Source organism: Selaginella moellendorffii, unplaced genomic scaffold (assembly GCF_000143415.4).
Source record: "Selaginella moellendorffii unplaced genomic scaffold, v1.0 SELMOscaffold_150, whole genome shotgun sequence".
Classification (NCBI taxonomy): Eukaryota; Viridiplantae; Streptophyta; class Lycopodiopsida; order Selaginellales; family Selaginellaceae; genus Selaginella; species Selaginella moellendorffii.
The window spans coordinates 101,854-121,688 of record NW_003314411.1 but is presented as its reverse complement, the minus strand read 5'-3'; the positions used below and the strand labels follow the sequence as shown (position 1 = coordinate 121,688).

Sequence of the window (19,835 nt, the reverse complement as noted above, 5' to 3'; positions counted from 1 at the left end):
CCAGAGATTTGCATATCAGCACTGCCGCAAGAGTTGGGAGACAATGCTTGGAATGCTGAATCTCTTCACTCTCTCACAGCAGCACACCCTAGCCACTGTTGCCAAAATCCAATCTCTTGAGCTTTTTATAAAGCTAAAATACCACTCCAAAATTCACTACAAAAGAGATGGCAGACCAACGATAATAAAATGGTACTTAATATTGTGAAGTGCAAAGCGATAAATGTTCTAGGCAACAATTGCTTGTGCTCTCTCATTGTTTCTTCTACTGGGATTCTTGCCAAAGAAACGATGAAGAGATACTTCGAGTTATGTAAAATTGAGCTTCCTAATGATTATCAATGTTTATCAAAGTCTCATATAAGAATATTCCTGCAGTTTTTCTTTCTTGAATTTCATTTTCATCCTTGTTTCTTTTATGATTATTATTGTTATAAATACTAACATCGCTAATTGAAATATAATAAAATCAAAAACAAGATTTTAGAGCCATCAATTTCTAAAGCATTACTATTTGAAAGCAGTGGGTTAATACTAGAACCTGGAAATTTTTGTAGTATCACAAGAAAAGGTCTCTCTTTCCAGTGATCATGGGCTTGCTCTTGAGAGTGAGATGAATTTCTTCAAGTCATGCAGCATGCTTTTGCTGCTTCTCCTGGTTTCTGCTGTCAGGTCTGATGGATTTCAGGAGGTTTTGGATCGAAATGCAGGGGGGATGCCAAGAACTTTGGCTTTGGAATTCCCAAGAGCACGATCGATTTCTTCTGTTGGAGGCCATGGCTGAGAAGGCCCTGGTGGTTTCCAAATCGTTTATGCCCTCCTAATGCACCTCCTTACTGCTACAAATCCCCACCACCACCACCACCACCACCAAAATGCGAGAAGTCTCCACCTCCATACGAGTACAAATCTCCACGACCACCACCAAAATTTGAGAAATCTCCACCACCACCACCTCCATACGAGTGCAAATCTCCACCACCACCACCAAAATGTGAGAAATCTCCACCACCGTACGAGTACAAATTTCCATCTCCGCCTCCGTTACCACCGTATAAATATGAGTCTCCGCCTCCGTTTCGGTATAAATACGAGTCTCCACCACCGCCACACAACTCCCCACCTCTGCCACCGCCACCAATCTACTGGTACCAATCTCCACCACCACTACGAGAATTAGTAACGTTTTGTCCCGGATTATAATTAAATAAAAAATTAATTATTTTAAAGAAGAACTTGTCTGAGTAGGTTGGCTTATCGAGGATCATTGAGCTTGTTGTCGTTCTTAGTATATCTGATCCTTGCGGAGGGGCCCCTGGCCTTTCAACTTCCGTGTGCTAACGAGCGAACAGGTGTACTATGTTGTGGCGAACAAACAACAAAGATTAGAGATGAAAAATCAGGTAGTGAATTGATCTTGTAAAGCATGCCACAATCTTGGAACTTGTAAAATCCAATTCTCACCCCCAAAAACTTTGTAAACTCATTCCAGGACCTTTCAGTGCCCAACAGTTATTCAAAACAGCCTGAAAAAATATAAGCTACAACAAAGTTTTTTTAGAGAGTCTCTTCCAAAAGGCGCAAAAAAATAAAAAAGGAGAAAAAGAACGGAATGAGCTTTCTTCATCGTCATCATCGGCGCGCTCTCCGCTCCTTTTCCTTCTTAGCCTCCACCCCCGGATCCGTAAGTCTTGCCAAAGAAGATGAGTTGCATCTGGTCGTAGCCCGACAACACTCCGGCACCCGCCACCGCTCGCAAGATGTTGGCCCCCGCGCCCTTGAACAGCGACTTGGTTCCCTCGTTCTTGATAATCTGCTTGAAGCAATCCATCGATCCGTTGTACTTCACTGCCTGGCCCGAAGTCATCATCATCCTACGCCGCACTGTGTCAATGGGGTATGAAGCCAGTCCAGCTCCAGTCGTGATCCCCCAACCTAGAAAAAAGCTCGCAAGGAAGTTGCCCTGGAACAGGAGATCACACACCAGTTAGCCTCGGTCAAAACCAAAGCGCCAAGAAGAGTTTACCTCCAGAGATCCAGTGAGAAGCACCGGCTTGAGCGAGTCGTACATTCCAAAGTAGAGGCCCCTGTAGACAATGATACCCACGCACGAGATGGTGAAACCACGGTAGAGTCCGCCGATGCCGTCCGTGGCCATGGTCTTCTTGTAGACATCGAGCAGGCCATTGAACTGGCGCTCTCCAGCCACGCCGGCCTTCTTTGCGGCCTTGGCGTCGTTGGCCAGCCGAGTTCGCGCGTAGTCCAGCGAGTAGACGAACAGCAGCGAGGTTGCACCGGCGGCACCCCCGGACGCCAGGTTCCCGGCGAACCACACCCAGTAGCCATCCTTGTCCTTCTTGAAGTTGAACACTCTCTTGAAGTAGTCCTTGAAGGCGAAGTTCAAGGCCTGCGAAAAAAGAACACGTTTTAGAACACAAATCCATCCAGAACACCGCGATGATTTGAAAACCAAAACTCACACTTCTGTCAGCAATAAAAACAAGTAAACACAAGTAAAGAAATCATCCAATGCCAGAAAAGCTCCAGGAAAAACATAACTTTGACAGCAGGCCTTGATTAGCTACAGAACAAACGACGTAGAGACATGGAAAACCCAATCACAACACAAAGGCAAGCCACAAAGGAAAGAAGAGACTAACCTGGGTCGGGAAATATCGGATCACGTTTGCCATGTTTCCTCTCCACAGAGACCCAAACCCTTCTTGGCTAATCGTCCGCTTGAAACAGTCGCCAATACCCTTGTAAGGCTCCTGGAGACGTCCCTGCTTGAGCATCTCGTCCTGGTTCTGGATCAGAAGCTTCACGCGCTCGATTGGAGCGGCGGCGGTCTTGGACACCGCGGCTGACACTCCACCCATCATGAAATCTATCAGGAATGCGCTCTTCCCCCTCTCGGCAGGCGCTGGAACGAAAACCGGCGATGGAGCAGCGATGTTCGTCGCCGCCCCCGCCGCCGAGAATCCCCTCAGGCCCCCCGTGAGCTCCGAGACGTACCTCGACCTGGCGGCTCCCAGATACGAGGACGTGGCGTAAGATCCATAGATCCTATCGGCAGTCCTGCCATAGCCGAATGGCGAGGGGCCGCCAATCAGCTTTTGTGACACTGTCGGTAGAACTCGACGATCTTCCATCTGCAAGAGCGGGGATTGTGAGTCGATGCGATCCAGATCTAGTCGAAATATCATCTATCTCGGCGCCAATGAGCTTACCTCGCGCCGATTCGTGGCGCCTAGACGCCAATCCTAGGAAGAACAGCGGAGATCTGCAAAACCCTTGCCGAGCAAAGGGTTCACTCGGGCTAAATGGAAGTATGAAAGGAGGAAAAAAGGACCATCTTAACCCCGCGGTGGCGCAATCGTGACCGTCAGATGGCTTACCGGGCCGTCCCACCGTTGATAGGATAGCCACCTCTTTTAGCGGACTGGGATTGCATCCCGGCCGTCGGTCTTGACCATGGTGCGGTAGTTCCGGGTAAATTCGTTAGGCTTATGTCTTATAATAATCACCGATATAATCTAATCGCTTTCTAGAGCTTTGGATTATGTTGTTTCTCAGCTTCCATCTTTGCTTTTGCTTCTCGCGCGAGGAATTCTTCCTGCAAAAACAAAATGGAGGAATTGGATCGAAGATTTTTTATCGCTTCCGAGAGGAAATGAGACAATGGCTTACCGAGGGGTGAATCAAATTCTCCGCGGATCATCTTGGAGAACTCTCGGAACGAAACTTTGCCGTCTTTGTCTCTGTCCGCGAATTTGACCATCTTCTCCATGTCTTGTTTGTCAAGATTGGCTCCCCATTTTGATAGATATCTCGCAAGCTGTGCATAGAGAGCTCGATCGACTTTGCGAAACCAAAACACTTTGAAAACCAGACCTCCGATGGAGTGATATAGCCATCGTTATTGCTGTCGATCTGCGAGAAAGCTATTCTCATTGCGTTATCGTTCCCCCAGTTCTAGAGAAACTCGAAAAACTCTGAGAGAACGACCAAAAACTTGTTTCGCATACCACAGATCTCAGCGTCGAATCCGCGAGGCGGAACCGGTTCATCTCGAATCGCTGACACGCCCTCTCAAACATCTCCTCCCGGAATCTGCCTACGCAACAAACAAGCAGAGATAGAAATTTCGAAGATATTCGCAGCAAAATCACTCACATTTGCCGCTCCTGCCGCACAAATGCAAGGCTCCGCAGCTCGTACTCGTTCTTGTCGCGCTCCGGAAGATCATCGAACAGAAGCCTCCGTGAGAGAATCAAAGGGGGCGGCGGCCGCAGCGGCGCCACGCCACGAACAAGGCGTAGCATCGTGAACAACCCTAAATCTTCAAAAAAATGGTAGAGAACTAGCCCTATATTCGTAAGATATTCCTGTTTTAAAGGCTTACTTCTTTTTTTACATTTGCTCTGTTTTTAGGGTTCTTCAGTCGTAACGTAGGGAAGAAGGACCATACGTGGAGCTCCCGTTGCGCAAATGCTGGATCGTCCCCAGTGCCGCCACGGTGCTCCTCACAATCCTGCCGCTTTGGTCGTCTCCATCGTCCCCGTCGAATCCCTCCTCGTCGTGTCCATCAGCCGCCACGGATCGCAGCGATCTCTCCAGCGCGCGCAAGATCCGCTCGCACTCGGCGATGAGCACGAACAGCTGCTCCGTCTGGAAGAATGGCTGCCGCAATAGCCTCCGCACGAATGGGAGGCGGAGGAGCGCCACGCTGCTGCTCAGCTTGTCGTGCTTCTTCACGATCTTCACCAGCCCTGGCCAGGAATTCCGTCAAAATCATCCACTGCCAAGCGAAAGCTCATCCATACCCAGGCAATTGATGGAGCTGTAGTTCTCGAGCAAGATCATCTCGCCATGGAGGCACACGAGATCTCGCCAGATCCGGAGCAAGCCGCCGCGGCTAGCGTGATTCTCCACTGCCCTCTCTCGCAGATCCTGCGCAGCGAGAAAAGATTTCGATCTAAAGAAACCGCGCAAGACCTACTACCTGGAACCGGATCACGAATTCCTCCTCCTCCTCGCTGAAGAAGGCATTGAGCTTGGAGATTTCGCGATATAGGAGCGTGACGAAGCGCATCTCTTCCGCGGTCTCGGCGGGGGCGATGATCGATCTCGCCGGCATTTCTGCTGGATTGGGCATTTGCTGCCGGATTGCTGCGATGCGATTGAGCTGCTGCTTGAGATCCTTGTACGCAATGAAAAATTCCTGCCATGCCGGAAACGTCTGATCGATCACGCGCCGAAGGGCCTTTCCAAATTTCATGGTGGGTGGGCTCCTAATGTTCTTCCAGAGCCTATTAAGCTCTCTCTCACCGTCCGATTGCTTGCATCCAGCGGCCATGGCCTCGCCACGGCCGCGGGCGGTCTTTCCAATTACTTTCCCTCGCATCTCCGCTTTTGGAATATCCAACATTCGAAAATGCGAATGCACTTTGGGCGAATATCCACCTTTCCAAAACGCATCTTTACATTCTCGCAGTACAAAATTACATACAAAACTTTAATCTCTCTGTGCGGCGTGCTCCTAGAAAAGAATCAAGTAAAGCGATGGATTTCTCGATCCTCGGAGAAAGAAAGAAGTTTAAGAAGAACCTGCCAACGTCAGCGTTTTAGAGGGACCTGAAAAGCTTTCGAGAATAAACCTGTTGAAGAAGAAGTTTCAAGAAGAACCTGGTGAGCCCGGAAGGATTGGGACGAAGCCACGGCCTCCAAACATCGGACGCATGTAAGCATCGTCGAATGATCTCCACATGCGATGGATTGTCGAGGTTGGAGCCTCGAGCAGCATTCGCAAGCTGCTCCTCCGCGCAACTCCATTCCTTAGATTCTGGAGCCTCTCGGTCAGGAGGGGAAGCTCCAAGTTCGCATCCACAGTGTGATCGATGTTTGCTTCTTTCGGGGACGACGGCTCTGAATCCACTGCCGGACGTCTCATGTGTGGAGGCAGCAGCCACCCGATCAATGGCTTCGTTATCATTCCAAACACCTGGCAAGGTTCCACTCGCAAGCTCAGAGAAAGCATAAAAAAAGAAGAAAAATAAGTGTGTGCTTACCACTGTGCTGAAGAGGACAGCAATAATCGTGCTAGTGATAAGGGTGGCATTGTCGGGGAAAATAGTGCTTCCGGCTCTTGTAAACTGTGAGGAGGCACCACGATTAAACGAGAGATTTGTGAAACAATCGTGAGACTTGCCTCGTTGAAAGCCAATGCTATTGAGACCGCTCCCCGTATCAAACCCGCCCACCAAATGATCACCTACAAGACACAACGCATGAATTTGTCAAAACCGACCCAACGTGATACTACCTGCTGTCTGATTGTAATCTTCCCAGCCTCAGATCGGGTGAAAAAGTTGGCCACAGCAGACAAAGGAAACACAAATGCGGCTCGGCTAACCAAAACCAAGGCTATGACAACGCCGAATATCGAAAATGATTGTCTATTTGGTCAGCAGTAGTTTAGAAAAGACGAAAGAAAACAAAAAACCATTTTTTTCCCCCACCTCTTATCTGCCAGCCTCCATTTCTCCAGGTCCAGTGCGTCCATTCCAACGTATAAAAAGATAAATGTCTCAGCGATGAAGGACATAGTTGCAAAGGTGTGCCTGCAGGAATAAGTTAAAACATAAGATACAGATTTGTCACTGTACTTGGTTGTGATTCTTGAGCTCTCCGTGACGTTGTGCCATGTATAATGTGACATAACAATGCCACAAAAGAAGACTGTGAGGATCCCACTCAGGTAGAACAGCTGGAATGGCATACGCATGAGAACAAGAAGAAATGCTACCTCTCTATACAGAAAAAAACTATCACCTCGGCAATCATGTAGGAAAGATATGCCATCAAAGTCATGATTGCAATTTCTCTGTCGGTCGAGTGCCTGCGAAAGAGTTCATCACAAAGCTTAAAAAACTTGAACTGGAAAGCATACCTGCCGAAGTATAGCGTTTTGATAATATACGCGCTTAGCAGTCCTGCCTGGAAATAAGAAATGACTGTCAAAGTCACATAGTTACGGGGTCACAGTCACTTACAGCAACTCCCAGCACTGTGCTGCTCAAGAAAAGGTAGATAAAATCAGCAAACATCCCAAGCGCTGTGAGCCCGTTGATGCTTGCCGTGCCAAGCTTTTGAATCGTTCTAAAGAGAACAACTGAGGTAGCGTCATTCACAACTCCTTCCCCGAAGACCAGACTATACAACAAAGGAGTTTCATCTTGACTCAAAACCTGCAGTGTACAGACGGTATCTGTGGCGGAAAAGATTGTTCCAAGTGCTAAACCCAAAAGCAAAGTTAAGCCAGGCTGAAGGTCCGAATCAAAGACTTTACCAAGATAGCTCCTTGGAGCTAAATGAAGTCCCAAATGTGGAAAGATATATCTACAACCTGGAAAACAAAATATCAACAGGGCAATTCGTTTTGGACATTAGACGACTCACCAAACGAGATTATGACAAAAGAGATGAACACTCCGGCGGCACCGTACAACATGATCGAAGCAAAGTTACGGAAAAAGTGTTTCTTCTTGACTTGGAATCTAGAATTCACAACGAACAAGCTGTAAGAATGGAAAAAAAGTTACCGAGTAGTTACCCTGCATTGAAGATGATTGGTGGCAGCAAGTAAATAAAAAAGAGCTCTTCGTTGAACTGGAGTATGTGAGAATTTTTCCCACCACTGATAATGAGGACGATAAATCCAGTCCCCACACCCTGGAAAGAACAAAGTTAGAGCAATTCGGTAGCTAAAAGCAATCGTTTCGTGTACCAGGATAAGGGAAACGATAGACTCGCTCGCCCATTTCACCTCCTCCAACAGATGCCCAAGGACAATACACGCGCAGATCAGCGTCACGAAGAGCGAGATGGACACCACCAAGGTGTGGTTCACCGACTCCCCGAGCCCATTCTTAATCAGCCACGAGTGCAAAGGGCCGACGTAATCCGCCATGGGAATTGCCACAATTCTATGGATCCAGCGCCTGGATTGCGATGCGCCTGCGCGATTCTTCAAGCCCTAGCATAAACCTCCGCATCCGGATCGCGATCGCGATCGCGAATCCCCGAGCCCCAGCGCCTCCGGGAACCTGAGAGCGCGATCGAATCGATCCAAACCTAGCGTGCTCGGCTACGTCGTCTCCCACCTCCAGCTGCGCCAAAACGCAAGCGCTTCACGGGCTAGAATAAGAGCAAACCCAGACCGTCCATTCCGACGGCCCGGATCGTGCCACTTAAGAGATCTCAGAAATTTGAATAGACGGCCAGATAGACGTGATCGCAGCGCGCCAGGACAAAACGACTGGCTGATATTTTATATATGTTAGAAATCATCGGAAAGGATTCTATTCACAAAAGCAACCCATGTACGGTAGCAACGCTAAAGTAAGAACATCCTCGTACGGTAGCGAGAAATTTACAGCTTCGTCCACTAGAGCCAGTTTGCATTTGAATGTGTTGATCATGATCCATTCGGAATCGAAGATCCAACGATGTTGTGATCCTGGGCTTTGAAAACTGAGGATCCACAGCCACCACCGCAGCCGGATCCACAAGCTCCTCCTTTGGAGTCATGAGCTCCGGCGTTTGAAAGTGATGATCCACAGCCACCACCGCAGCCACCGCCACCTCCACATCCGGATCCACAAGCTCCTCCCTTGGAGTCATCCTTTGGAAGTGATGATCCACAGCCACCACCGCAGCCACCGCCGCCTCCACACCCGGATCCACAAGCTCCTCCCTTGGAGTCATCCTTTGGAAGTGATGATCCACAGCCACCACCGCAGCCACCGCCACCTCCACAGCCAGATCCACAAGCTCCTCCTTTGGAGTCATGAGCACCGGCTTTTGGAAGCGATGATCCACAGCCACCGGCACCTCCACACCCGGATCCACAAGCTCCTCCTTTAGGATGGTGTGGTGATCCTGATCCTGTTTTACCTCCGCAGTTCCCATTGCAGCCACCCCCACATCCGGCACTGGCTAAGATGACGGCCTCGGGAAGAAAGATGTCACAGGCGGATAGTTTGGAACGCTGGTGCCGGCCGAAAAGGCCAAACCCGCGGGACTCTGATGAAAACAATGTGAAACTGGGAAGCTAGACAACTTTCGCGTTTTACCTCGATAGCTTCTGCTAGTTAGAGATTTCGTTACTGGCTTCTGATTGCCTAGGGACAAACAAGCCATTGAAGTGGCTGTGGCACACAGCAATGCCGCTACCAACATCGTGTTTTCTTCGACCGTGACCTGCATGAGGTTTCTGAATGTGAGCAAGGAATGAATTATCAATTACCTCCATGTAGCCAGTCTTCCAGTTGAAGAGCGCAGTCGCCTTTCCATTTGGAGCTTCGGGAAGATAGCGAGTTAATGTCACAAAGCCTTCGTTGACGTCTTTAGTTCCTGCCAATGCGAACTGAAGTTTTCTTCCAGCTAAAAGCGTCACCTGGATCAATCCAAAGATTAGTTTATGGAAAAGAGATAAAGATGTCGATATAAAGTACCGGACAGCCGTCACCACAAGCTCCAAAATGTACTTCATATTCCGCATTCCTTCCTATGACAATGGTGCAATCACCGTCCAAAGACCATTGCCACAAGTTTGGAGTTTCAGCGACCGCCAACAACACTGTCCAAAAGTATTAGCACTGTTTGAAGCCTCGTCACTTAAGAATCTACCTAGTTTATGGCCTGCATTGTGTGTGGCAGCCACCGTAATTGATCTCACACCGGAAGAGAAACTGTAACATAAGATACTTAGCACACGTTCAAGTTTTAATATCAAACGCGTACCTTGTGTGCGCATGGAAGACATCCTTGTTTGTATGGTCGAGGACTTTAGCCAGGTGTTTTTCGCCACGCAGTTCAGGCTTGGTAACTTTCATGACATACGGAGCGCGAACAGGAGGCGTCACTGATACTTCCACGCGAAGAGACGGCACCTTATCCGTAGTCACGCCATCGGGAGTAAACAGCGGGAACCAGCCGTGGAGCGAGAGAGTTGACGTCTCGAGGATCATCTTCCAAGTGATTGTCAGCGCGCCAAGAAGCTTTGATCCCTTGGACAACCCCAGGAAACCCTTCCTGCGTTGCCGGAGCTCCAGAACAAGACCACCAGCGGCAGCATCGCACTCGAGCTGCCAGAGCTTATCCCATTGAGGATTTGGAGATGCTGTTGCTACTTCCGGTGTCTGAGTTAAGAAGTTCGCGAAGGTTGACAAGCTCACAAACGTCGATGAAGACTTCTCCGCAGGAACGTTCCGAGCAGAAAGAACAGCCAGACGAACCTGCTTATTTCTTGCTGTTAATACCAAAATTGCTCACGAAAAAGAGGCTACTACTGACCTGCAAAGTTTTTCTTGCCGTCAGGAACGCTTGATCGAGTGATGGTAAAGGCCTGTTCACTGATCCAGTCGGTTTCGGCAGCACGGATGGTTGATCCCCTCGGTACATGCAACCGGCTTTTTCGTAAGGAAAGCCGTAAGTCTTCTCCCAGATATCTCGAGTCTTTGTAAACCCGTTGTCTAGCTTCCTCCCTTTTGTTCTGTCACTGTCGGTATCATCGTGATCCAGCACTGTACCCAAAATCCTGATCAAGTCCTGATGATAAGCAGCCGGGCTTCGCTGGTGAGCGTGCCACATTACGTCGACGTCGTAAGTGGGGACGAAGAAGGTCGAACCCAGCGTCATCAGATACAAAAACCCTTTGTATCTTTGTTCTGCCGCTTTCAGGAAGCTCTCTTCCAAATAGTGGGCCTGAGAGACCTGCGTCCAAAAAAATAAAATAAATATGTAAGCACCGAAAGTGGAGAAAACTTATAACTCTCACCTGATAATAGAAAGATTTTTGCCTAGAGACAGCGCCTTCGAGGTACTGAGCAAGCTTTTTGCGGCCTTCTTCCTCCGGAATTGATGAAGAATGACTACTCTTATAGTTCACGTCCAAGTTGAAAGGCTCGTCCGGAAATCTGGCACTCCAGAGTTTCTGTGTCTCAATGGTTGCCGCATCCTTGCTCTGCGGTGAAGCCAAAGGAGCATCCACGATCTTCCCAAACAAAGCCTTGCAATCTTGCGCATATCGCACCTAGAAAGGCTCGTCGCATTGACGAAAATTGGAAAGAGACTAAGAAACGGGAAACAAAGTAAACATCTTACCGGGCTGAGCCTGTGGCAATGCCAAACCCATGCACAATCCAAGGGCGGCACCAGCGGAAGCTTTGCGCCATCGTTCTGATCATAGGCGGCAGCAAAGGGAAGCCAAAAGCTCGTGTACCTGGCCAGCGATCGTCGATACCTACCGCAATCATCGAAGAGATTTTACCTGTGGATCGCTTGGTTCAGGGCTTCTCCCTCGTAGAGCCGCGGGATCCGATCGACGAGCGCCAGGAACTCCAGCTCCTCCTTGGCAGCGTCGACGAGATCCACGCTGATTTTCAAGCGCTGAGCGCTCTCCCATGCCGACCGCTGGGCCTCGCTCTCCGCCATCATAACAAATCCCTAGAAGAGAAGGGGAATATATGCTCACACCTTGTACTACTCCTTGATCGTACTTCCATAGTACGTACGATATAGTGATGTATAGTGAAGTGATATAAAAGCTGCGGATTGTTCTTTTCCTTCTCATGTTCATGACTTGTTCAAGCAATTTGAGGCTATCCATCATCTAAGTTAGTCAAGTAAAGGTATTGGATATGGCATATGAGATTATGGACAAAAAATGTAACAAGTTTTAATTGCAATGGATATTGTTTGAAGATTATAAAATATCTCCTTTCTTGATACCATTTACAAAGTCATCATTTATCAATTTTGTTGACAATGAAAAAAAACTATTTAAGAGTGTTAGTTTTCTTTTTCTGTCATCATTTCTTAAAAACCTATCATTAATTTTAAACATTATTTTTTAAATTTAAATTTCTTTGTTTATTATATATTTTTCAAATATTCATGATTAATTTAAAAATTTGTATTATAAATTGGCATATGCATAAACATTATAGCTAAGCCTGGGGACATTTTCAACAGCTCACCTTACTTCTTCGTTTAGCATGTGTGATCTTGTACTCTTCTCAAATAATAAATTCATTATTAAAATATAAAAGTGTTTTTTATTTTTTATTTATTCTCTCCTTATAAAGTCATTTCATTATTTTACATGAAGATCATCAACTAATTCTAGTTATTCTATTAACTTTATAATCTCGATCTTAAATATTTAAATAAATGGTTTCATAAATAATTATAAATAAATGATATGAGAATTGGAAAAATATAAATATAAAAGGCATTTTAAAGTCCAAGAAATAAAGGATTGTTTTCATTTTAATAATTTTAACTATTATTTTTTAATAATAAGAATAATTTTGCCCAAATAATAAAAACTTTAATTGTATTAGTCACACATATTAACTCATTTTATTTCTATACTTAGTGGTTAAAATATTTCATTTTATACTGTAAAATCATATTTTACAAATAAATTTTAAAATATCACTTTGCTATTAAATGGATATAGTAACTATGTGATTATTTGTTATGTGACTATGTAATTATGTGTAATTATGTGACTATGTAACTATGTGCTAAAATATTTTAGCAACTTAAGATAATTCTCTATATACAAATAAAAGATATAAAAAAAATCTAAAATATTTTGACATAAAAGTCTAACATTTAGAAAATTTTTGTGTTTATTAAATTAGGGTTTACTTATGTTGTTTGAGGTTCAATTATTGCCCAATTAAGCATTATCATATTAACTAATTGTTATAGCTTTTGGTTGTGGTCTTGTCATGTGACTATTACTTTTAAAATATTACTTATTTATTTATAGTTAATATTTGTGACACTTTAAATTTTAAAAATAAAAATAAAAAGTCTTTAATAATAAATAAATTTATTTTGAAAATATAAACTTCATAGAAGGTTTTAATAAATAGTTAAAAAATAATTATTTACAAATTTAGAGTTTTAAAAAGAATTATTTAAATATTCTAAATAAATTTTATAAATTAATTCTATATATAGTAATTAAAACTAAAGTAAATTATTTTGAATTTAGCATTGTAAAATTTTTCCTTAAGTAAGTATGAAAATGTTACACTCCACTTTATATAGCATTAATTATAAAATTTCGTCATAGATTTTGTATATGAATTATGATTGTTATAAATAAAAGCCTAAACTTAATTGGAATAAATGTCTTACATATATGCTTAACAGGATGAGGAAGAATTTTCAATTTTTCTTAAACTCAATGAATACTTAATCACTCTTTATTAGGCATCTTTAGTGGTGGGACAACCTAAAGTTTAGATAATGGCCAGTTCTCTGACTTGGATAATAATAATAATGGCCATAACATAATCTTCCTATAGTCCATACCTTTCATACATTCATGTTTTTTGGAGTGCCTATTATATATTGCATTGGCTTGGATTGTGATATTTCATACGTACATACATGTTTTTTAGGGTTTAGCTGTGCTTATTATCTATTAATGTCACTGCCATGCTCGTCCGCTAAACTTTTAATATCAAGAGTAATTAAGATTTTTATGTATGTATGAATATGTATTTACAGTGTTCACAACAAAACTTGTGCTAGAGGTTTTAGCTGAATCTTGATTGTCTCAGCCACTTTGTGGCGGACCATTTCTCTCCTCGCAAAACACTACAGCCTCCATGGAGACTGTTGCTATCGACATTTCCATCAAGAGCCTGGAAAAACCAATCAAAAGCCTTTCAAGAAAATCCTTTGACAAGCAACACTACTTACAGCGCTCCAGAATAGGATGGCATCGCCTTTCCTTGGCTTCACGCACAATCCTTTTCTAAGCTCGCCGCCGCATTCGCACTCGCCATCCCCAACCTTTGGAAACAAAAAGATTGATAGGAATGAATACATGTAGAGCATTTTGAGAAGTAGACACTGTACCGATGGAAATATGGTCTCTCCTCCCTCCTCGACGTCGCTGAGATACATGAGAACCGTTGCCACGCGCTGGCCTCCTCGTTTTAGATTAAACTGGCACGAAGAAGTATGAGAAATAAAATAAAATAAAATAAAATAAAATCTAAGCTAAAAGCAACCTGATCTGAGAAATAGTCGTGATGAGGCTTGTAGTATTGATTCGGCTCATACCTGCGAGGACAAAAATCGACTCAGAAAGAAAAATGACTTTCAAACACTCGAAAGATTGAAATTACCGCAAAACTTGGAGGAGTTCACCATTCTCCACAGGGATCATGGAGTAAACAGCAATACGACGCTCTATTGCCTGGAAACACAAAGAACCAGAACGAGAAGACCATGACAGCGTCTTTGTGATCTCAAAGAGCAGACCTGAATCATGGGATAACGTCTGTCATAGTTGCTTAGAAACATTCCTGTACTCGTCCGGACCTTGCTCTCGATTCCCTGCTCCATAAAACTAGTATAAGCTTTCATGCAAAAGGGAGTGTTTTACTTTTCGAGTTTAGACATGCCTTGCCTTGCCTGTGCTTGTGTCTACGACTGTGGACTTCGCCAACCTCGGCCCGGCAATGGCTATCAAGTAATCGCATTCCTCTGCGCTCAAAAACTTGTGTAGCAAAATGATTCTGGGAGACCAGTTTAGGACTTCGGGTTTCACCTATGGAGGAAACAAAGTTAGAAACCATAGAACTCTGATCTTGGATAAAGAAACTCACGAGACCTATGCGAAGCAATCTAGCTTCTTTGTCATCCTTCCAGCGCGAATCACCTAAGCACAAGTAGAGAAAACTGATCACACGGAGAGAACCACGGATGAGAGTACGTACTGCCAGGATCATCAATTCTCCCGAGAAAGAGGAGCTGGGAAAACGCGGCTGCAACAGCAAAAGGTTTTGTTTTTGCAGAGAGAAAGCCTGTATGATTCTTACCAAGCCCCATCGCCACAAACAAGATGCCCAGCAAAACCGAGAAAAACTTCGTCCTTCCCTTGGGCTTCATCGCATTGCCCTTAAGCGACTGCATTTCGACCATTTAATCGCGGCCTCTTTCTACACGGAGAAAGATTCCGTGATCAAACGATGAAAAGATTGATGAACTTACAGATCGAGCGATCCCAGCGCCTGTTTCTTCGATTCCACAAATCAAACCAAAATCGGCTGTAGCATCGAGCTGCTACTCCACGGACGGACAAATTGATTAAACCCTGCGGCCATTGCTCGTTTAACTCGCTCGCCATTCTACCACGGGAATCCCAAGACATCTCCAACGCACAAGATAGTGCCACGTGGAGGACTGGCCGCCAACTTCCCAGCCGCCAAATTCCGTCAATCGCCACTGTTGATGCTAGAAGAGCCGAGGAATGTGGTCCATGCGATGGAGTCGGGCTCGTAGGGCATCCCTTCCAACACGTCTCGGGCAAACTCCATCTTCCCCGACCGGCAGAGCAGATCTAGCAGGCTCACGTAGTGATCAAACTCTCGATCGATCGCCAGGTCCATCTCCATCGATCGCCACAGCTCCAGCCCTCGATCCAGCGCCCCGCCGTGGCTGCAAGCGAACAGAATGCTGATGATGGTCGATCGGCAGGGCGACGCAGCGCTCTCGATTTGCATCGATTGGAGGAGATCGAGGCATTGATCGGCGTGGCCGCCCCGCGCATAGCCCGAGATCATACAGTTCCACGAGATCAAGCTCCTGACGGGAAGCGAATCGAAGAGATCCCTCGCGTACTCCAGATGCCCACACTGGGCATACATCCCCACTAGCGACGTCCCCAGCACCACGTCAAGTGGGATGCCCCGGTTGAGGATTTCACCATGGACGATTCTACCCGGGGTAAATGCCGGGACCAACGAACAAGCATCTAGCACAGTGATGAATGTTACCCGGTTGGGCGCCACGCCCTCCAGGTCCATCGTACGGAAGAGCCGCAGTGCGTCGAGGCCATGGCCGTTTTGCGAGTAGCCGGCCATCATGGCGGTCCATGGCACCACGCTCCTCTCGTACGGCATGCCGTCGAAGAGATACCGCGCGGCATCCACGTCACCGGCGGCGGCGTGTGCCGCCAGCATGGCCGTCCACAAGATGGGGCTCTTGTACGGAGCCGCGTCAAACACCGCTGTGGCACGGTCCGCGCGGCGGCATTTGCCGTACATGTCCACCGCCGCGGTACACACGCTGACCGCCAATGCGAAGCCCGCCTCCACGGCGTTGGCGTGGATGCTCTCGCCGCAGAGGATATTCCCCGCTCTCCCGCACGCGTCCAGCGCGCCAATGAAGCTCACGCGGTCCGGGCGGCACGCCCCGTCGAGCAGCATGGTCAAGTAGACCTCGACAGCGCCGCGCGGCTCGCCGGCGTCGCGGTAGCCCGAGGCCAGCGCATTCCACGTCACCACGTCGTGCCGCGGCATGGCACGGAAGATACCGCGCGCCGCGGACAGATGCCCCGCCTGGGCATATGCCGCGAGCATAGAGTTCCACGACACGATGCTCCGCTCGGGCATTTGGTCGAAGATTTTCTTTGCGTGATGGATCTGGAGCTTGTCGGCGAAGGCGCCCAGCATGATGTTCCATGAGTAAACGTTCTTTGTTTTCAGATCGTTGAAGATGGTGAGAGTTTCTTCCAGTTCCCCGCACTGTCTATACATGATCATGACGTGGTTTGCGAGGCGCGTGAGGGCGAGCTTGCCGCTGCTGGCGATGTGGGAGTGGATCAATCTCCCTGCGCTGAGAGCCTTCGCGCTGCCACATTGTTGGAGGAGGTGAGTGTAGATGGCTGGATCCTTTCTACTTAGAAGTTCCTGGAGATCCTCACGCGAGAACTTGTCTTGTGGAGGAGGATCGCAATCGCGGTCACACAACGGATGGTGATCTTGGTCTAGTCTGGCGGAAGAAATCGAATGGGGAGAAGAAAGCGTCAGAAAGTGATTAATTTCGCTCATGAGAGAGCGATGACGAAAGTCCAACACAGTCTTTAAAGACTTTTATTGACTCTCATTTTGACACATTACATTGACACATTCCATTGACGGAGTTGACATGGATTGACTTTTTCAGCTCGAGAGCTCAAACGTGGTCAGGGCTCGGGAGTTTCAAATGCATACAAATGCCATTGGAGCTTTCGGATTGTATACATAGAATCAAGTCCTCCAAGACATTGCCAGATGCTCACAATGCTCACGCCCACATTGTCTCCCGTGCTTACCAGCGCAGGCTCTCCCCCAAGGAATGGCTCCTCGTCTCAAACATGCTCGTCCAGATGTTTGGAAGGCTCGGCTGCCTCGACAGCGCAAGTCACATCTTTAACACCATGCCCACCAAGGACAGCTTCTCCTGGAATCTCATGCTTGGAGCGTATGCCCAACGCGGGCATATCACACAGGCCAGGCGAATCTTCGACCAGATGCCGACTAAAGACTACGTCTCATGGAACGCAATGCTCTCGGCATATTCCAGAGACGGCTTGGCCCAAGAAGCAAAGGTCTTATTTGACAAAATGCCGCAACGGGATATCATCTCGTGGACAGCCTTATTCACGGCATATGCCCAATCTGGGGATATTCACACAACAAAGCTTGTGTTTGATCAAATGCCCCAAAAGGATCTCGTGTCATGGAATGCCCTGTTAGCTGCGTATGCGCAAAACGGACATCTTGAAAAAGCTAGAGATTTGTTCCATTCGATGCCCTACTGGAGCCTCGTATCATGGAACTCGATGCTAACAGCATATGCCCAGAGGGGGCACGTACACGAGGCGACCGTCCTCTTCGACAAGATCCCCGACAAAGATCTTGTCACCTGCAACACAATGCTGTCGGTGTACGGCCGGCACGGCGATGCTGCCAAAGCAAAGACCCTGTACGACACGATGTCGTACGTGGACCTTCTCTCGTGGGACGGCATCCTCGCGGCGTACGGGAACTCTGGGAATCTAGACCAGGCAAGACTCGTGTTCGGGAATATGCCCGAATGGGACACGCTATCGTGGAACGCCATCCTTGCCGCGTGCACGGACAATGGGTTCGTGGAAGATGCCAAGAGGATCTTCGATGGGATTCCAAGGCGAGACCTTGTGTCCTGGAATACTCTGCTGTCGGCATATGCCAGGAATAACTACATCCACAAGGCGAGGAGCTTGTTTGATGCCATGGCGGAGAGAGACCTTGTTTCGTACAACACTCTCTTGTCGGCGCTCGCAAAGTCTGGGAATTTGGATCAAGCGGTGGGATTCTTCGAGCAAATGCCCGTGTTGGACATGGTTTCCTGGAATCTGATGCTCAACGGCTTGGCAAAGAGTGGCGATCCGGAAATGGCCGAGGCTTTCTTCAAGAAAATGCAGGATGTGAATCTCTTCTCGCTGAATTCTATGTTGGCTGTCTATTCTTCCACTGGAAGGAACCTCGACGAGGTTATGCATCTGTTCAGCTCAATGCCATCCAAAGACGTGGTATCTGGTACCGAAATGCTAACGGGATTTGCTATCGTCGGGGATCTCTTACGAGCTAAAGCTGTGTTTGATTCAATGCCAGAGCACGATCAAATCGCCTGGAACGTACTTTTGTACTCTTACGCCCAGATCTCTGATTTAGAAACTACAAACTTTGTGTTTCACCTTATGCCTAACCGAGACACAATCTCCTGGACAGTTTTGTTTGCAGCTTATGCCGCTAAAGGTCATTTTGAAATAGCAAGAAGTCTGTATCAGGACACCCCAAACAAAGACGAAATCGCAACGACAGCAATGCTAGGAGCTTATGCCCAATCTGGCCAGCTAGAGGAAGCATTGCAGTTGTTCTTGAGCATGCCAAGAGTTAACACATCGGCATGGAACGCCATGCTGGTGGCATATGCCCAATACGGGCATCCGCAGCTAGCCTGGAAAACGTTTCGTGAGATGCCACGCCGTGACGTGATTACGTGGAACACCATGCTGACAATGCAGGCACAGCGTGGAACGTCCTTGGACCTGTTCCAGGCAATGCAGCTCGAGGGAGTGAAGCCCGATGAGGTATCCTTCACTTGCCTGTTGCTAGGCCGGAGTCACGTTGGGAGCCTCCAGGAAGGATGCAAGTACTTCAACTTTTTGGAGATCGATCAAGGACGGAAGGCCTCCAAGCAGCAGTATAGTTGCTTGATTGATTTGCTTGGGCGTGCCGGGCATTTGGGGGATGCCCGTGATCTTATACAAAACATGCCATATGTTCCGGAGGCTCAAGACTGGACGTCGGTGTTGGGGCATTGCGATGCAAAGGGAGCAAACGATGCTGCCAAGCATGTGGTGAAACTGGAGCCCGAGACCTCTGCGCCATATGTGCTTCTCTCAAACAGCAAGAAACTCGCCTATAGTGTTATTAAGTAGTTCTTGACAAAATCTTGTGTGCTTCTCTCAATCCTCTTTCCCATGAGTTCTGGACATGAGGAATAAATTGTAATCCAAATATCATAAGGCCCAAATAGGAAACAAATCGATCATTGCCTAACTTCATAATGTCTAGAGAAAGTACGTTATCCCCTTCTCCTAGCAATGCAGTCAACGAGGAATAGGGCAGTTGCTTGATTGATTTGCTTGGGTGTGCTGGGTAGAAAACACACCAGAGGCTCAAAACTGGCCGTCAAATGAATCTGGTGTTGGGCATCAAAGCGAGCAAACTATGCCGCCAAGAATCCATAAACAGCAAGAAACTTGCCTATAGTTACTAGTAGTTCTTGACAAGAATGTTACTAAGTGAATTTAAATTCATAAACTTTTGATAATCTCCTTGGAAATCCGTGGTTTCATCTCAGGAGGACAACGGCAAGGATCAGCCAGGGAAACATTAAATCATACAACGCCGTAAAACCACTTT

The 19,835-nt window shown here is 47.0% G+C and overlaps 8 protein-coding genes across 13 annotated transcripts; 1 reads left to right on the top strand and 7 right to left on the bottom strand.

Moving 5' to 3' along the window:
- Positions 1 to 1,480: 1,480 nt before the first annotated feature.
- LOC9652851 (ADP,ATP carrier protein) lies at positions 1,481 to 3,383 on the bottom strand. The gene is made up of 4 exons (XM_002993156.2): positions 3,231 to 3,383; positions 2,661 to 3,152; positions 2,027 to 2,407; positions 1,481 to 1,963 (listed from the first exon to the last, which is right to left on the bottom strand). The coding sequence occupies exons 2-4, from the start codon at positions 3,150 to 3,152 to the stop codon at positions 1,664 to 1,666; spliced, it is 1,173 nt and encodes a 390-aa protein (XP_002993202.2). The 5' UTR covers positions 3,231 to 3,383; the 3' UTR covers positions 1,481 to 1,663.
- Positions 3,384 to 3,486: 103 nt separating this feature from the next.
- LOC112343441 (calcium-binding protein CML38-like) lies at positions 3,487 to 4,336 on the bottom strand. 2 transcript variants are annotated; one of them, XM_024666893.1, is made up of 5 exons: positions 4,177 to 4,336; positions 4,029 to 4,113; positions 3,895 to 3,975; positions 3,691 to 3,838; positions 3,487 to 3,616 (listed from the first exon to the last, which is right to left on the bottom strand). In XM_024666893.1, the coding sequence occupies exons 1-5, from the start codon at positions 4,323 to 4,325 to the stop codon at positions 3,573 to 3,575; spliced, it is 507 nt and encodes a 168-aa protein (XP_024522661.1). In that variant the 5' UTR covers positions 4,326 to 4,336; the 3' UTR covers positions 3,487 to 3,572. The 2 variants fall into 2 exon arrangements, with proteins under 2 accessions (XP_024522661.1, XP_024522663.1); XM_024666895.1 differs by having other exon boundaries at positions 3,895 to 3,933.
- A 13-nt stretch (positions 4,337 to 4,349) lies between these two features.
- On the bottom strand, positions 4,350 to 5,407 carry LOC9652850 (SPX domain-containing protein 5). The gene is made up of 3 exons (XM_002993155.2): positions 5,006 to 5,407; positions 4,827 to 4,953; positions 4,350 to 4,772 (listed from the first exon to the last, which is right to left on the bottom strand). Exons 1-3 carry the CDS (start codon positions 5,405 to 5,407, stop codon positions 4,441 to 4,443), a joined length of 861 nt encoding a protein of 286 aa, XP_002993201.2. The 3' UTR covers positions 4,350 to 4,440.
- A 56-nt stretch (positions 5,408 to 5,463) lies between these two features.
- Positions 5,464 to 8,224, bottom strand: LOC9652849 (sodium/hydrogen exchanger 1). 2 transcript variants are annotated; one of them, XM_024666888.1, is made up of 14 exons: positions 7,790 to 8,224; positions 7,616 to 7,734; positions 7,462 to 7,559; positions 7,352 to 7,408; positions 7,056 to 7,297; positions 6,953 to 6,999; positions 6,835 to 6,901; positions 6,669 to 6,769; positions 6,522 to 6,623; positions 6,326 to 6,458; positions 6,212 to 6,274; positions 6,072 to 6,155; positions 5,689 to 6,004; positions 5,464 to 5,637 (listed from the first exon to the last, which is right to left on the bottom strand). In XM_024666888.1, exons 1-14 carry the CDS (start codon positions 7,970 to 7,972, stop codon positions 5,600 to 5,602), a joined length of 1,650 nt encoding a protein of 549 aa, XP_024522656.1. In that variant the 5' UTR covers positions 7,973 to 8,224; the 3' UTR covers positions 5,464 to 5,599. The 2 variants fall into 2 exon arrangements, with proteins under 2 accessions (XP_024522656.1, XP_024522655.1); XM_024666887.1 differs by having other exon boundaries at positions 6,835 to 6,999.
- A 69-nt stretch (positions 8,225 to 8,293) lies between these two features.
- Positions 8,294 to 11,524, bottom strand: LOC9652848 (glycine-rich domain-containing protein 1). The gene is made up of 10 exons (XM_024666882.1): positions 11,336 to 11,524; positions 11,170 to 11,287; positions 10,844 to 11,098; positions 10,360 to 10,779; positions 9,808 to 10,301; positions 9,694 to 9,755; positions 9,519 to 9,643; positions 9,311 to 9,460; positions 9,138 to 9,264; positions 8,294 to 9,087 (listed from the first exon to the last, which is right to left on the bottom strand). The coding sequence occupies exons 1-10, from the start codon at positions 11,500 to 11,502 to the stop codon at positions 8,480 to 8,482; spliced, it is 2,526 nt and encodes an 841-aa protein (XP_024522650.1). The 5' UTR covers positions 11,503 to 11,524; the 3' UTR covers positions 8,294 to 8,479.
- A 2,017-nt stretch (positions 11,525 to 13,541) lies between these two features.
- On the bottom strand, positions 13,542 to 15,258 carry LOC9652847 (prolyl 4-hydroxylase 1). 4 transcript variants are annotated; one of them, XM_024666891.1, is made up of 11 exons: positions 15,091 to 15,251; positions 14,919 to 15,038; positions 14,817 to 14,864; positions 14,706 to 14,758; positions 14,507 to 14,647; positions 14,359 to 14,433; positions 14,223 to 14,293; positions 14,106 to 14,157; positions 13,951 to 14,040; positions 13,792 to 13,884; positions 13,542 to 13,733 (listed from the first exon to the last, which is right to left on the bottom strand). In XM_024666891.1, exons 2-11 carry the CDS (start codon positions 15,019 to 15,021, stop codon positions 13,626 to 13,628), a joined length of 834 nt encoding a protein of 277 aa, XP_024522659.1. In that variant the 5' UTR covers positions 15,022 to 15,038; positions 15,091 to 15,251; the 3' UTR covers positions 13,542 to 13,625. The 4 variants fall into 4 exon arrangements, with proteins under 4 accessions (XP_024522659.1, XP_024522660.1, XP_024522657.1 ...); XM_024666892.1 differs by having other exon boundaries at positions 13,792 to 14,040; positions 14,507 to 14,583; positions 14,711 to 14,758; positions 15,091 to 15,258; XM_024666889.1 differs by having other exon boundaries at positions 13,792 to 14,040; positions 15,091 to 15,257.
- A 56-nt stretch (positions 15,259 to 15,314) lies between these two features.
- On the bottom strand, positions 15,315 to 16,931 carry LOC9652846 (pentatricopeptide repeat-containing protein At2g21090). Its single transcript, XM_024666922.1, has one exon. It carries the CDS (start codon positions 16,929 to 16,931, stop codon positions 15,315 to 15,317), a length of 1,617 nt encoding a protein of 538 aa, XP_024522690.1.
- Positions 16,932 to 17,095: 164 nt separating this feature from the next.
- On the top strand, positions 17,096 to 19,348 carry LOC112343449 (pentatricopeptide repeat-containing protein At4g02750-like). The gene has a single exon (XM_024666921.1). It carries the CDS (start codon positions 17,096 to 17,098, stop codon positions 19,346 to 19,348), a length of 2,253 nt encoding a protein of 750 aa, XP_024522689.1.
- The last annotated feature ends 487 nt before the right edge of the window (positions 19,349 to 19,835 follow it).